At 37.6% G+C, this 17,027-nt stretch overlaps 1 protein-coding gene across 1 annotated transcript in view; it reads left to right on the forward strand.

Annotated features, from left to right (window-relative positions):
- Positions 1-7,630: 7,630 nt before the first annotated feature.
- Positions 7,631-17,027, forward strand: part of LOC117329081 (RING finger protein 150-like) — a 35,882-nt gene continuing 26,485 nt past the window's right edge. Inside the window, exons 1-2 of the mRNA XM_033886793.1 lie at positions 7,631-8,309; positions 11,859-12,133. Of these exons, the coding sequence (XP_033742684.1) occupies positions 7,748-8,309; positions 11,859-12,133 (837 nt within the window). The 5' untranslated portion in view covers positions 7,631-7,747. The remainder of the gene's footprint in view (positions 8,310-11,858; positions 12,134-17,027) is intronic.

Raw genomic sequence — 17,027 nt, forward strand, 5'->3', positions numbered from 1 at the left:
GTTCTCAACAATTACATTTCGTCATGTCAACAATACCACGACGTCACGGCGACAATACAATCACGTCACGTCAACATTTCCTTGCATTGATGTAAAGTCAATATTAGATACATAAGAGGGTAAACAGGGTAAGAGAAAAATAACCATTCACCCAAATGGAAGCGAGATAGGGGAATCTCAACCCTCGGGGTAAGATACTTAAGCTGTCAAACGTTCGGCAAGCCTCGTGTTTGGCAACTTAAGAATCTTCGCCCCTCGGGTTGAGATCCCCTTGTAACACCCACAAGGGGGAGAAAGATTCTATTAATATTTACCTAGCAACCACATGATAACCCATGTACTAAATGAGGGAGAGAAGCTCAATTTGTCTGACATTAAACAATAAAGGTAACTCTGAATTAGTATGCTATTAACGTCTATTTTTACAACTCTGAAACCTTCTTTCATGTCGGGTTCTTCTGGTTCTGTCTTAATAAGGTAATGCCATTAAATCCGTCATAATGGTAACATTGTATCACCTGGTTTCCGAAATCAACTTTTTTTTTGCAATTCTTAATACCGCATAGTTAATAAGCCGAGCTTCTCATCCCTTTTTTTTGTCAACATCTGTTCAAAATCAAACTGTAAACTATCTTCTTGAAATTATTAAAATATTTCATCTCCTTTCAATTTGGACCTTTTCATCAAAATGATTTTAATGAAACTTCCATGCATCAAGACTAACACATAAAAAATCTTCCCCCGTGTGGGTTCATTAACATCTAGATATGTGTACGTGACATACGCTGACGTCTTCACATGCTCCAATTATCAGTTCTTACCAGAATTGTGTTTTTCTTTTCATAGTGATAATTAGCATACCTCCTTAAACACAGGTCAGGTAAAGTTTGGTGATAATGCGTCAGTCATAGCTTATGGAAGGTATATGTCAAAGAATTAAATAATCTGGGAAAGTGTTTATAGAAAGCACCTTTACTACGTTCTACTCTGATGGCTTCTAGTAACTAGTAGTTTGATCCATAGTATTCATTTACCTTACTGAATCATATATATATATAACATAGTAACACAAATGACGAAGGAAGACAACTTTTGGACTCGTGCCCTGACCGGGCCTCGAACTCACGATCTACAGCACCCAGCACCCAATCGCCTAGCCAGAAATACCAGCAGCGTATACCGCTGCGCCACATCGGCGCTCTACCGAGAGAAATATATATATATATATATATATATATATATATATTCAAACATGTGCATGCTATAATGTCATATGCCAGTGCATTGCTCTACCGGAGCTAACTTGAATTATAATTGTATTATGTTGATGAGATGTACTCTCAAGACTAATAAAGAATTGAATTGAATAATACATAATGACAGAGACCTATATATACTAATATATATTAATATAGGTCTCTGATAATGAGAAGGCCTATATAAGTTATCTATGTCCGCTGTATACAATGTACTGGGAGTGGGTTGTGACAGCTGTATAATGTATTGGGAGTGGACTGTGACAGGTTTACAATGTATTGGGAGTGGACTGTGACAGGTTTATGATGTATTGGGAGTGGGTTGTGACAGGTTTACAATGTATTGGGAGTGGGCTGTGACATGTTTATGATGTATTGGGAGTGGGTAGTGACAGGTTTATGATGTATTGGGAGTGGACTGTGACAGGTTTATAATGTATTGGGAGTGGACTGTGACAGGTTTATAATGTATTGGGAGTGGGTAGTGACAGCTTTATAATGTATTGGGAGTGGACTGTGACAGGTTTACAATGTATTGGGAGTGGGTAGTGACAGCTTTACAATGTATTGGGAGTGGGCTGTGACATGTTTATGATGTATTGGGAGTTGGGTAGTGACAGGTTTATGATGTATTGGGAGTGGACTGTGACAGGTTTATAATGTATTGGGAGTGGGTTGTGACAGGTTTATAATGTATTAGGAGTGGGTAGTGACAGGTTTATAATGTATTGGGAGTGGGCTGTGACAGGTTTACAATGTATTGGGAGTGGGCTGTGACAGGTTTACAATGTATTGGGAGTGGGCTGTGACAGGTTTATAATGTATTGGGAGTGGGCTGTGACAGGTTTATAATGTATTGGGAGTGGGCTGTGACAGGTTTATAATGTATTGGGAGTGGGTAGTGACAGGTTTATAATGTATTGGAAGTGGGTTGTGACAGGTTTATAATGTATTAGGAGTGGACTGTGGACAGGTTTACAATGTATTGGGAGTGGGTTGTGACAGGTTTACAGTGTATTGGGAGTGGGCTGTGACAGGTTTATAATGTATTAGGAGTGGACTGTGGACAGGTTTACAATGTATTGGGAGTGGGCTGTGGCAGGTTTATAATGTATTAGGAGTGGACTGTGGACAGGTTTATAATGTATTGGGAGTGGACTGTGACAGCTTTATGATGTATTGGGAGTGGGCTGTGACAGGTTTACAATGTATTGGGAGTGGGTAGTGACAGCTTTATAATGTATTGGGAGTGGGTTGTGACAGGTTTATAATGTATTGGGAGTGGGTAGTGACAGGTTTATAATGTATTGGGAGTGGACTGTGACAGGTTTACAATGTATTGGGAGTGGACTGTGACAGGTTTATAATGTATTGGGAGTGGGACTGTGACAGGTTTATAATGTATTGGGAGTGGACTGTGACAGGTTTATAATGTATTGGGAGTGGGCTGTGACAGGTTTATAATGTATTGGGAGTGGGACTGTGACAGGTTTATAATGTATTGGGAGTGGGCTGTGACAGGTTTACAATGTATTGGGAGTGGGTAATGACAGGTTTATAATGTATTGGGAGTGGACTGTGACAGGTTTACAATGTATTGGGAGTGGGCTGTGACAGGTTTATAATGTATTGGGAGTGGACTGTGACAGGTTTATAATGTATTGGGAGTGGAAGTGACAGGTTTATAATGTATTGGGAGTGGGCTGTGACAGGTTTATAATGTATTGGGAGTGGGCTGTGACAGGTATATGATGTATTGGGAGTGGACTGTGACAGGTTTACAATGTATTAGGAGTGTATTATAACAACTTTACAGTGTATTGGGAGTGGACTGTGACAGGTTTATAATGTATTAGGAGTGGACTGTGGACAGGTTTACAATGTATTGGGAGTGGACTGCGACAGGTTTACTGTGTATTGGGAGTGGACTGTGGACAGGTTTACAATGTATTGGGAGTGGACTGTGACAGGTTTACAATGTATTGGGAGTGGGTAGTGACAGCTTTATAATGTATTGGGAGTGGACTGTGACAGGTTTACAATGTATTGGGAGTGGGTAGTGACAGCTTTACAATGTATTGGGAGTGGGCTGTGACATGTTTATGATGTATTGGGAGTTGGTAGTGACAGGTTTATGATGTATTGGGAGTGGACTGTGACAGGTTTATAATGTATTTGGAGTGGACTGTGACAGGTTTACAATGTATTGGGAGTGTACTGTGACAGGTTTATAATGTATTGGGAGTGGACTGTGACAGGTTTATAATGTATTGGGAGTGGGACTGTGACAGGTTTATAATGTATTGGGAGTGGACTGTGACAGGTTTATAATGTATTGGGAGTGGACTGTGACAGGTTTATAATGTATTGGGAGTGGGCTGTGACAGGTTTATAATGTATTGGGAGTGGGCTGTGACAGGTTTATAATGTATTGGGAGTGGGTAGTGACAGGTTTATAATGTATTGGGAGTGGACTGTGACAGGTTTATAATGTATTGGGAGTGGGACTGTGGACAGGTTTAATAATGTAATTGGGACGTGGGTTGTGACAGGTTTACAATGCATTGGGAAGGGGGTTGTGAATGTTTACAATGTATTGGGAATGGCTGTGACAGGGTTTACAAATGCATTGGGAGTGGCTGTACGGTTTACAATGTACTGGAAGTGGGTTGTTGGACCGTTTGTAATGTTTGTGGAGTGGGTAGTGACAGGTTTCTAATGTATTGGGAGGACTGTGACAGGTTTACATGTCTTTTTTGGAGGGCCTGTGACAGTTACAGTTATTGGGGGGCTGTGACAGGTGTACAGTGTATTGGGGGGGCTGTGACATGTGTACAGTGTATTGGAGGGGAGGCTGTTTTGGGGGTACATGTGGGACAGTGTATTGGGAGGGGCTGTGACAGGTATAGTGTATTGGGCAGGACTGTGACATGTGTACAGTGTATTGGGAGGGAATTGTGACATGTGTACAGTGTATTTGGAGGGAGATGTGACATGTGTACAGTGTATTGGGAGGGGATTGTGACAGGTATACAGTGTATTTGAAGAGGCTGTGACATGTGTACAGTGTATTGGGAGGGCTGGGAAATGTGTTCGTTATGGGAGGGGATTGGTAAGTAAACGGGGTTGGGGGGGGGCTGTGACATGTGTACGTGTTTTGGGAGATGTGACATTGTACGTGTATTGGGAGGGGGATTGTGACATGTGTACGTGTATTGGAGGGTTTGGTGACATTTTGTACAGTGTATTGGGAGGGAGTTGTGACATGTGTACAGTGTATTGGGAGGGGCTGTGACATGTGTACAGTGTATTGGGAGGGGTTGTGACATGTGTACAGTGTATTTGGAGGGGCTGTGACATGTGTATAGTGTATTTGGAGGGAGATGTGACATGTGTATAGTGTATTGGGAGGGGTTGTGACATGTGTACAGTGTATTGGGAGGGGATTGTGACATGTGTACAGTGTATTTGGAGAGGCTGTGACATGTGTACAGTGTATTGGGAGGGGTTGTGACATGTGTACAGTGTATTGGGAGGGGATTGTGACATGTGTACAGTGTATTTGGAGAGGCTGTGACATGTGTACAGTGTATTGGGAGGGGATTGTGACATGTGTACAGTGTATTGGGAGGGGGTTGTGACATGTGTATAGTGTATTGGGAGGGGTTGTGACATGTGTATAGTGTATTGGGAGGGGGCTGTGACATGTGTACAGTGTATTGGGAGGGGCTGTGACATGTGTATAGTGTATTGGGAGAGGCTGTGACATGTGTAGTGTATTGGGAGGGGGTTGTGACATGTGTATAGTGTATTGGGAGGGGGCTGTGACATGTGTACAGTGTATTTGGAGGGGGTTGTGACATGTGTATAGTGTATTGGGAGGGGCTGTGACATGTGTACAGTGTATTGGGAGGGGCTGTGACATGTGTACAGTGTATTTGGAGGGAGATGTGACATGTGTACAGTGTATTTGGAGGGAGATGTGACATGTGTACAGTGTATTGGGAGAGGCTGTGACATGTGTACAGTGTATTTGGAGGAGGCTGTGACAGGTAAACAGTGTATTGGGAGAGGCTGTGACATGTGTACAGTGTATTGGGAGAGGCTGTGACATGTGTACAGTGTATTGGGAGGGGCTGTGACAGGTAAACAGTGTATTGGGAGAGGCTGTGACATGTGTACAGTGTATTGGGAGAGGCTGTGACATGTGTACAGTGTATTTGGAGGAGGCTGTGACAGGTAAACAGTGTATTGGGAGAGGCTGTGACATGTGTACAGTGTATTGGGAGGGGCTGTGACATGTGTACAGTGTATTGGGAGATGTGACATGTGTACAGTGTATTGGGAGGGGATTGTGACAGGTATACAGTGTATTGGGAGGGGATTGTGACATGTGTACAGTGTATTGGGAGGGGATTGTGACATGTGTACAGTGTATTGGGAGAGGCTGTGACATGTGTACAGTGTATTGGGAGGGGGTTGTAAATTTTTAGGTATTGGGGGCGTGCAGGTAAACAGTGTATTTGGAGAGGGCTGTGACATGTGTACAGTGTATTGGGAGGGGCTGTGACATGTGTACAGTGTATTGGGAGTGGATGTGATGCGAGTATAATGTATAGAGAGGGGCTGTCACATGTGTACAACTAGTGTATTGGAGGGGTTGTGACATGTGTACAGTGTATTGGGAGGGGGTTGTGACATGTGTACAGTGTATTTGGAGGGGCTGTGACATGTGTATAGTGTATTGGGAGGGGCTGTGACAGGTATACAGTGTATTTGGAGAGGGCTGTGACATGTGTACAGTGTATTGGGAGGGGATGTGACAGGTAAACAGTGTATTGGGAGGGGTTGGGACAGGTGAACAGTGTATTGGGAGGGGTTGGGACAGGTGAACAGTGTATTGGGAGGGGTTGGGACAGGTGAACAGTGTATTGGGAGGGGTTGGGACAGGTGAACAGTGTATTGGAAGGGACTGTGACATGAATATAATGTATTGGGAGTGGGTTGTGACAGGTTTACAATGTATTGGGAGTATATTTTTTGGGAGGGTGTGTGACATGACTTAAATCGAGCCAGCTTTATACCGAATTTTAGCGGGTGAGAGTACCCGAGTACCCAAATGAGTTTACAACTGACAATATTTGATGCAATTTTAACCATTTTACAATTTGAATTTTTTCGTGTTATTCTGATCAACTTTTCACAGTTCAACTGTGCCACATGCTTCTACAGGATACATTATCCCCTTAGGAGCGTATATGTATATATATATGTTATTTCTAATAGGTTATGTTGTATCAAGGATTGATAGTAAATAATCTCTATTCATTGTTTTATCAGAACTGATTTTTTTTTTTTTTGTCACAACTTATAAAAGCCCTCTCCACAAATATATATTACAAAGATTCTGATAGCGACACAGTATACTTATAATGATTATAAAGAAAGAAAAACAAAGAAGAATGACAGGAAGAAAGACAGATCTAGAGATCTAAGAGTATAAGATGGAAGTTGCTACATTAGGATATGCTACAAATTATGGTTCATAAACGATGTACACAATATATATCTTTTAATTCACTTAATTAAAACTAGTTAAAAACTAATGCATGTCACATTCTAGCTACACATCCGATATATCCATTATCCATTATTTCAGAACTCCTGTTTTCCACTGCCTTGAAATTCAAACTATATCAAACTAGATTATTGGACAGGTGGGCAAAAAGCATGGCTTGTAAATTTATGATTTGTTTTATCTCAAATAAAAAGAATATTGACAAATTAATTGAATTAGAATTGAACGGGAAGATTTTAGACTTTACAGATCGTCATAACCATTTAGGCGTTACGTCAGTTCCAGTGTCAAATTGGGGGAACATGTAGAAGCGATACATTCTTCAATTATGAAGAAAATGAATGTCTTATGAAAATTGATTTTTGTGTTCAATCGAAATCATAGATAGGGCCTATGGTCTATGTTTATCTATGGTTTTCAATCCAAAATATTAACGGTATTATTTCAAAGAATACTATCTTGATCGTGCAAGTGGAATTGGGTTAGTAGGCCGAACGTCCCGCATACTAGGGCCTATAGTGAGTGGCCTGTCTACGTATATGCCTAGCTCTATAGTCAGGAAACCAAGACTTTATCTTTGTAATAGACAGTCATTTGTCATACTCATTGTCATACTTCCGGTTAAACTTCAGGAGCATCTGAAAATGCCAATTAAGTGAGAGCAATCAAAACGCGTGGAGCTTAAAACAGTATGGTCGCTGTCCCGATAAGGTGAACGTCATTCATAAAAGCGCACTTGTTTATAGATGGCGCTGCAGAACACAAATCACATGTCACGTGACGTCATGAATGAAAACAATGTTAATGTAATGCACCAGACCCATACGGGCAATATGAGTGTCGATGTTTCTTCGTCAACGACAATATAGAGACAAATTCACAGGTGAAGAAGGTAGGGGATTAATCAACGAAGATGACTACTAACAGGTTAAGTGAAAATGGACTCGAAATGGACGGTATATGTGAAGAGAAACGAACAAATTCTTCAAGGTTTTTGGTTACTTGTACGTTTCCAAAATGGAGGTCATGGAGATTAGTTTACCATGTACTTTTATTTGTTGTTTTGATTGCTCCTCCTGGACGATGTGCTAGAGATTCCAATCGTTCGACGGAATTGAAAAAGAGGACAGCAGCTAATGTCAATATCACTTACATAGATGATAACAAAATGACTCATGTGTTATTCCAAAAAGCTAAAGAACTTGGCCATTTCGGTGTCAACAGCAAAATAGCTCCGGAATCTGGACAAGTCGTTAGCGTGTTGACGATTGAAAATAAAACAGACGGATGTAAAGATCTGAAAAATGATTTACCTTCAAGGAATTGGATTGCTTTAATTCAAAGAGGAAATTGTCCTTTTAAAAAAAAGATCGAAATTGCAGCTAAAACATACAATGCGTCAGCCGTTGTCATTTACAATTCTGAAGAGGAACCAGAAACCGGCAACAACAACGAGATTGAGTTACTCACGGGAGGTAGGTATTTCTAAAATGCAAAAAGTGTGCAACTTATTGATATTTTTTACCATTAAACTGAAAACTCAACACATTTTACCCTACGTGTATGAGACTAACGTCGGCCATCAAAGATGGAAGGAAATAGTCTAAAAATAGACCAACCCAACCATACAGTCGTATGGTACATGTGTATTGCATTTATATACTTGTCACTTGTGATGTTTTCTAGGTCATGTGTAGTCTACACCAAGATAACAAGAAAAATACAGGGTTCAGTCACACATGTATGCATAATTTTGTATTGCACAATGATAATTTGACAGACAGTTCTACTAGTAGGTATGCTATATTAGAAAAGGTCCAGTACTGCAGGTAGGTGATGGACCATGGCCAGTGCCTTGAAGCAGATCCATTCTTTGATGTGATATATTAAGTGTTTATCAGATAATGCAGTCTGTGAATAGTGCTCACTGCTCAATATATGATATGAATTTTGATGAGGTCACAATTTATATTAACTATTTGTCATTAAAATGGCATGCTAATTATAAGATAACATATATATATAGTTTACAATTTTGAAAAAATGGTATCCTGTGCATCAAGTTGGTAAGTTGAAGTGAATTGTTTCTCCTTGCAGATGGATTCAGATTGCCAGTAACTTATTATTAGCTACTTGGGTAGTTTTAGTTCAAGTTTCCTTTGACCCATGCCCAGCACCAGGCATTTTGTCAGTCAGATATATATATCTGGTTTGGAGCAAGCACCATGTTCATGTGGTGTTCATGTTGTAGTGTCTTGAATTGGGTGCAGATTAAATCCATCATGAACAATACAATGCTAATTTGACATTGTTTTGCAAAACAACTTATAAAGTATTAATCACTTTCCGCATTTCAAAATTATCCTTTTGCACCAGATGTCAGATGACTTGCTGAAGTTGCTATAAAATGTATATCATTAAAAATTATAAGCATGCAGAGAGTCGGGGACATTCAAGTCATTTGTTCTCGCTTATGTCATCTTAAAAAGTGTGATATAGTTTTCCACAAGTGAATAACTTTTTCCAATTCATTATATCATCTAGCTATAGTCATGAACTGCTTTATTGCAAAGATTTTTTTAAATACTTAAAACTACTGTAAATGATTTTAATCAGTTTTTTTGTAGTTTTAATGTTGTTTTTTTGGTGGTTTATGTTGCATGTATATTGTCACAAGAACCAATTACATGATTTCAACAATTAACTTTATCTCTGTATCAATTTGATTAAAATGTTGCATATATATCATACATAGACTAGTTGTGAATTTCTCCTGCATTATTTATGCTATATGGTTTTGTGATATTGGATGTTATGTTTGAAATATGAAGGTTACGTCTTAATTTCAGAATTTGAAATTACTCTTCCTGTTATTGATCATGATGAACATTTCTTCATTGTAATATACTTTAGTAAAATATGTAGTCATGATCAGTCATCAATAGTCAGCTAAATGGGTCTCATCTGATCACATGAGCAGATTTGGTTTTGAGGTTGACCCTGGTATTGCAGCAATAAACACAAGCAAAAGAGACTTCCTGTTTATCTGTATCAGTGAAGACCGGTTAGACATCCGGAAGCTGATATTAGTGTACTTCAAGTCTTATTCCGGTATAATAATATATGGGTTGGTAGCGTACCACAATCAGGCATAACTTGTTGGTGAGATTCATGCATAATTTTTAACTTATTACTATGTTTTATTTTGAATCAAGTGTATTAGAGGACTCTCACTTTTTTTTTCTTTATACTAATTTTGAGAAAATATTAAAAATGAACACATAATATAGGAAAATCACATATTCTTTCTTCAAAACTGAAATTTATCTCATAACAATAGTACATTGTGCATAATGACCCAGCATCTCAATTGTTGTGTCATATTATATATGATTTTATGGTGGTGGGTTGATGATCGAAAATAAGTTGGGGAAAAAGACAACAGTGATGATGATTTTGAAAAAGCAATTAATCAGAAATTTCTGGAAGTGATATATGTTCTTAAATCTTCAGTTTTGCATATTTTTGTTATGTTACCAAGCCAGAAAATGAATTTAAAAAAAAAAAAAATATCTTTCACCATTCATGAATTAATGTTGAATATGTAATTCTCATTATCTGAAGTGCTGCACTGATTATGAGCTTATAGATCAATTTCTTTATTAACTGTGGGCCATATTGCCCATTATAAGTACATATTATAATATACAAAATCGTAATACACGTGAACAGCAATACAAATTACAAAGTGGAGAAATCGAACGAGTTAAGAGTTTGTACATATAGCCCGCTGAGGATCTTATATTGGCTTCGAAAATAAGATTTGCATGATACAATTCACTGACATAAGTTACACTCAATAACTTGTATTAAATATAAAAGTCTATACTTAGTCAAATTAAATATAAAAGTCTATACTTAGTCAAATCATGTACTATTGGTTACATATAATATTGATATAATAACAGTATATTAAAAGCTATATATTTGATCCAAATGAAATACTGAGATCCAACGGTGAGGGAGATGCGAGAGTGGTTGAGGATCAGATGTCTGATCGCAACTAGTCATAAAGTTATGAATGGATTTGAACCCAATTTGGTCAGAAACATCCTTAGTGGAAGGGGAACAGATTTTGCATTAATGGTGACTCTGACCCCAAGGGGCCAAAGGGGCAGGGCCCAATAGGGGAAATAGAGGTAATTCCTTTAAATCACTACTAGTCATAAAGTTATGAATGGATTTGAACCCTATTTGATCAGAAACATCCTTGGGGGAAGGAGAACAGATTTTGCATAAATGGTGACTCTGACACCTGAGGGGCCAAATGGGCGAGGCCCAATAGGGGAAATAGAAGTAATTCCTTTAAATCGCTACTATTCATAATAAAGATGTGAATGGATTTGAGCCCAATTTGGTCAGAAACATCCTTGGCCTGGGGCAAGGGGAACAGATTTTGCATAAATGGTGACTCTGATCCTAAAGGGGCCAAAGGGGCGGGGCCCAATAGGGGAAATAGAGGTAATTTCTTTAAATCACTACTAGTCATAAAGTTATGAATGGATATTTGAACCAACTTTGGTCAGAAACATCCTTGGAGAAAGCGAAACAGTATTTGCATTAATGATTATTTTGACCCCTAATGGGCCAAAGGGGTGGGGCCCCATAGGAGAAATAAAAATAATTTCCTTTTAATCAGTACTAGTCATAAAGTAATGAATGCATGTTGTAAAAACAATCCTTGAGGTCTTTCAGACCCTTAGAGAGTCTGGACTTCATTATTTCTTTAAAGCAGTTGGGATCCCCACACTTTAACCATCTATAGCATTGTTCGAGATTGACAAATAGAACAAATTGAACATGAACATTATTTTGACATTTGGTCACATCCAACCAGGTGAGCGATACAGGCCCCATGGGCCTCTTGTTACAGTATAAAGATTGTATAAATATTGGAGTTACATTGGAGTTAAAATTAAATCAATATTCTCTTAATTTTTAGATTTTTTTTCTTATTCTTTCAGTTGAAGATGTGGTTACAATCTACATTAAGCACCAAGAAGGCCTGAAGATTGTTAATCTGTTAAAAAAGGACTTCACAGTATTGATGCATATAACAGTTGGAACTGTAACACTACCCAAGACCGAGGACCCCATCTTCAATCCTCACAACATTAGCAAGACCTCAGTCCTCTTTGTTTCTATTTCATTCATTGTGCTGATGATTATCTCCCTTGCCTGGCTGGTTTTCTACTATATTCAAAGATTCCGTTACGCCCATGCCAAAGAAAGGTTAACGGTAAGTTGTGATCATTTTTATTTTGTCAGTTTTGGGTAATTGGTAACAAAATATTTCCAAGCATGTCATTGGCAGCAATTTATTTCCTTGAAAGGGGGATTTGGGGATTATATGTCTGTAATGGGACAACTGTTTATTTGCCCAAAATGACTCAAATTATCGATGGGCCGTTACATAATATATACAATACAATACTACCAAGCAGTATATATAGTGATAGACTTCTTCAAGAAATAACATTGGGAATCAAGAATTAAATAACATTGGGAATTAAATTGTTTCCAAAACTGGGAATAATTTCAATCTTTGTCCAATGGGAATAATTGGGTAGAATATTGACCATGGCAGGAAAAACACTGGTTAATGTTTATTTTTATTCATTAATAAGAAATGTAGATTTCCTGACATTCTCATTGTGTTTATGTATACATGTATATATATAAATCTGTCAATCCACTTGTATACAAATATAATTTTACTTATTCATACATCTTTAACATTGGAAAAAAAATGTTATTTTGCAACTTTGATGAAACAAGGATATCTATGCAATTATTCATTTCCATTGGTCTTGATGGAAGCATGTGGAGGTCTTGGCATTGCAGAAAACCAAATAAACTTTCATATGAGTAAGGCAGGCGAGCCCATATTCACATTTGATCGTGATATTGAAACCTTGCCGTCTTCACTCCTGGTGAAAAGGCAAGTGTAAATGTTCTAGTCATTATGATGATGACCACATATATGTACTGTACCACATAACTGCCAAAGTGTTGGTACATTTCTATAAATCTATAAACAAAATATATGTCATGGGAATCACAAAAAAATATACACTGTCATTTTCTGTATCTTGATAAAGTGGTAGAAGGTTTAATAATTAATTATATAACTTATCAAACAATTTGTGTCTCACATCATTGTTAAAAAGATCATTGTATTGTCTGAATGAAAAATTTACCAAACTCAGTAGTATACCAATGAGTTGTCAGAAGTCAAAATAGCTTGCCATTCACCTGCACATCATAGCATTTACCTGCACATCATATCAAGTCATGGTCCGCCAGGTGTTTTCCAGTCGTGTTCAATTTCCCACTGGTACCAGACTACTTGACTACCTACACTAAAGGCTACAGTACTAGTGGAGACCTGTCCCTGGATGATGCTGTTCTATAATGAAATGTACAAAAAAAATTGCTGATCATGAAGTAAATCTTCTGTATGTTATTCAGTGAGGTAGCCACCAACTACTACAAATAGATCCCTCCTTAGAATGACCCCCTATGTTCAATAAAGCCTTAAGACTGATGCCATTGAATTTTGAGACTTACAGAGCAAAAAGAAAGAAGTAAGGCAAAAACCTGAAAGTACTGTTATAAGTCACGACATTAAATTCAGTGTATCCATATTTAAGTCAAGATATATTATCTATATATTGTGGTATTGTTCTACACTGCTTTTGTTCCATACAAGTGTTACTATTTAATAATAAAATCTTGTATTATTGATGATGAGGATGACGAGGAAGATAGCCTGCAGCTGGTGGTGGTTTGATTATCTTGTGGTAGATAGATTTTAATAGCAAACCGATTAAAACATAATCGCTAAAAACATTGAACATGTACAATGTGTACTATTATATACATATATGTATATCTCACTCATGTATTCCATGTTGTATTTTGAATCAAGCTTGTATTTAACCGATTGGATTTCAGGCCAAATTGTGATAAGAATTGTAGTAATTTTTTAAAATTATATTGAAATCTGATCGGGGAGAGCAAAAGTAATTTGACAATATGCGGTATATGAGATCACAAATTATTGTTTTGAAAAACAATGCTATTATATTACTTCTTAGCTTCCTCTGTGACTTGCCTGCAACATTGATGGAGCTTTAATTTGACATGGCTAGGGATATTTTTCAACAGGTTCTCCTATTAGGTATACAGTATATATTTGGTATATCCATGCCTACAAAGTGAAACATACCAGGTTTTACATACGAAAACTGATAATAACATGTATTAACTGTCAATGTACAGGTATATAATGTAGGAAGCAGTTATATATTACCATTACTAGATCATGACTTAAGTAAGCAATGTCAAATTGAGGTCAATTTGAATGCTGATGTTAAAATGATATATAATATTACTGATATCGATATATATCTGGAGATGCTAATGTCTGAGAATTGATCATGTTTTATTTAAGAACAGGTCTTAATTTTTGGGAAGCAAAAATCTGAAGTTTCATAATACTGTTTCAAAATATGCAGTAAAGAATGATAAGTCAAAGTTGACAAGATCAAGTAAAATATTTTGACTTTTAGATTTGTTTGACTTAACGTTGTTGCATTGCTATATACAGAGATGTGCAGTGACATAAATAACCTCAAATTCACCATGCCAGTTGTCTGCTGTGTATATGTCCATAACATGGTCATTTAGATCTGACAAAACTTGACTTAATGAATACTACTTTTTATGCCCCACCATGAAATGGGGGGGGGGGGGGGGGGGGGGGGGCGTATAGTGTTTCTCATCAGAAACTGCTGATTCGATCTTCACCAAACTGTGTTTCAGGGTGTCAAGTGGCAGCGAGGGCATTAATGTCTTGCAGACATTTTCTTGTTTAATATTAATATTATAACAATGAATTTGTAATGAGATAAAGACTATTTATGCACAGAAATAGATACAGAAGATTACAGAACATCATGTATAGGCCTAAGAAACACTGGTATCAAATCTACTTAAAATTCCAATGAATAAAGTTATTCCCCTTTTGTATCCCAATCTATCGATGTGTATTCATGTGTTGCATCCAAGATTTGTATGTTCCTATAAAGCTAAGGCTGTAGCATGCACAGTCACTGCAGCATATATACTGTACAAACTAGCCAAGCTAGCTGGTTTAATTTGCAAAGAATAAAAAAATTGTTATCTGAATTCTCGGTTCTCTGTCATTTCAATAGCAAAATTTAAACATTAACTTGCAATTGTGACAGGAAATACCAGTCCATGTAACTTGATATGCAAAGTTTTTTTTTTCAAATTTGGTGGTGTTGCAGTATTTATCACTAACGTCTTCCTACTGATATTTTGGGGATTTCAAGTACATTTAAAACCAAAAAAAAAACAACTCTAGATCCAAAGTTTGGTAACTATATAGAGAAACAAAGCCCGCACCTTTGTCTCCTGTACTGAGCCTGTAGAAACAAAGGAATTTAAATTATCGATCGATATCCATCAGACTGAGCTAGGAATTTTTACCTGAGACATAACCCAACCTGATACATTACAAAATTATTTTTTTTTATGTTTAATTGACACAAAAAGGAAATCTCTACAGAATATTGAAGTGACAGATCGATCTAGACCACAAACTATCATCGACCAAACCAAAGTATTTGATTCAACAGTGTTTTAAACATATATGATATATTGATATACATAGAATTAAAGGAGAAAAAGTATTTGATTCATCTGATGTTCGACATGAGTTTTACTGCATGACTTAGGCATGTATGATATGAGCACACCATATATCATCACTTCAACAACTTTCAAAGTGATGATCATCATTGCTTGTAAAGATACATCTACATAAAGAAGTTGAAACCCTATATTCAGACATATATTGCATTTCCTGGAGACATGCATGCTAAGCAATAGAATGTCAAAAGCAGAACCTAGACAATGCAATGAAGCTACGAGAGATATCGATCCAAATCTTAACAGTGAAGAAGCCTGGGAGTTGTGACACGCTGTGATCTGGAGGAAAATTGATTTATTTCCATGGCTGCATACCTACATGAAGATCCTTATAGAATTCTATCACTGTTTTCTAGTAATCCTACTTAATGGTAGCTATAGAGTGCTATAGGGTTGGCAAAGACACCTGTGTTTTGTATTAGTCTTTTGCATATGTTGGGTTGCAAGGTGGTTTTTCCATTTGCTTCTTTTATCAGTATTTTTCATCACTATACTCAATAACATAACCTGTCAAAAAGGCTACTTATTTACTGTTAAGGTTCATTTATTTTGGTTCCTTGGTACTTTTATATAAAGACCACCTGCGCTGCCTATATGAAGACCACTTTTCTCTGCTCCCCTGGGTGGCCTTTATAGACAGGTTTGTCTACATTTATATTCAAAATGTTAATGGTATTATCACAAAGACACATCAATAATTGATCCATGCCAATGGTAGCTGAGGTTTTTGGTGACAATATGTTCCTGATATCATCACAACTTAAGTACATTTGTATATATGTGTTATTTTTTTTATCAGCTCTTAAAATCAATACTTCAGTGTATCATGATCAATAAAAGAGTTTTATCAATCAATAATCTCATGCTTGGTTAAATTCCAACAAAACTTTTCACATATAGACATATTTATAGAACATGTTTCATTATCTGTTTTTAGCTCACCTGCCCGAAGGGCAAGTGAGCTAATATGCCATGGTGCGGCGTCCGTCGTCCGTCCGTCCGGCCGTCCGTCCGGCCGTCCATCCGGCGTCAACTTTTTCATTTAAACAACTTCTTCTCAATAACCAAGAGGCGCAGGAACTTCATATTGGGCCTGTAACATGCCGGGGTGAAGGGCTACCAAGTTTGTTCAAATGAATGACATTGACCTTCTTTCAAGGTCACATGGGTCAAATAGGCTGTAATCTTCAAACAACTTCTTCTCAATAACCAAGCGGCCCATGGACTTGGTATTGGGCCTGTAGCATGCTGGGATGAAGGGCTACCAAGTTTGTTCAAATAAATGACCTTGACCATCATTCAAGGTCACATGGGTCAAATAGGCTATAATCTTCAAACAACTTCTTCTCTACAACCAAGAGGCCCAGTGACTTGATATTGGGCCTGTAGCATGC

Source organism: Pecten maximus, chromosome 6 (genome assembly GCF_902652985.1).
Source record: "Pecten maximus chromosome 6, xPecMax1.1, whole genome shotgun sequence".
Lineage (NCBI taxonomy): Eukaryota > Metazoa > Mollusca > Bivalvia > Pectinida > Pectinidae > Pecten > Pecten maximus.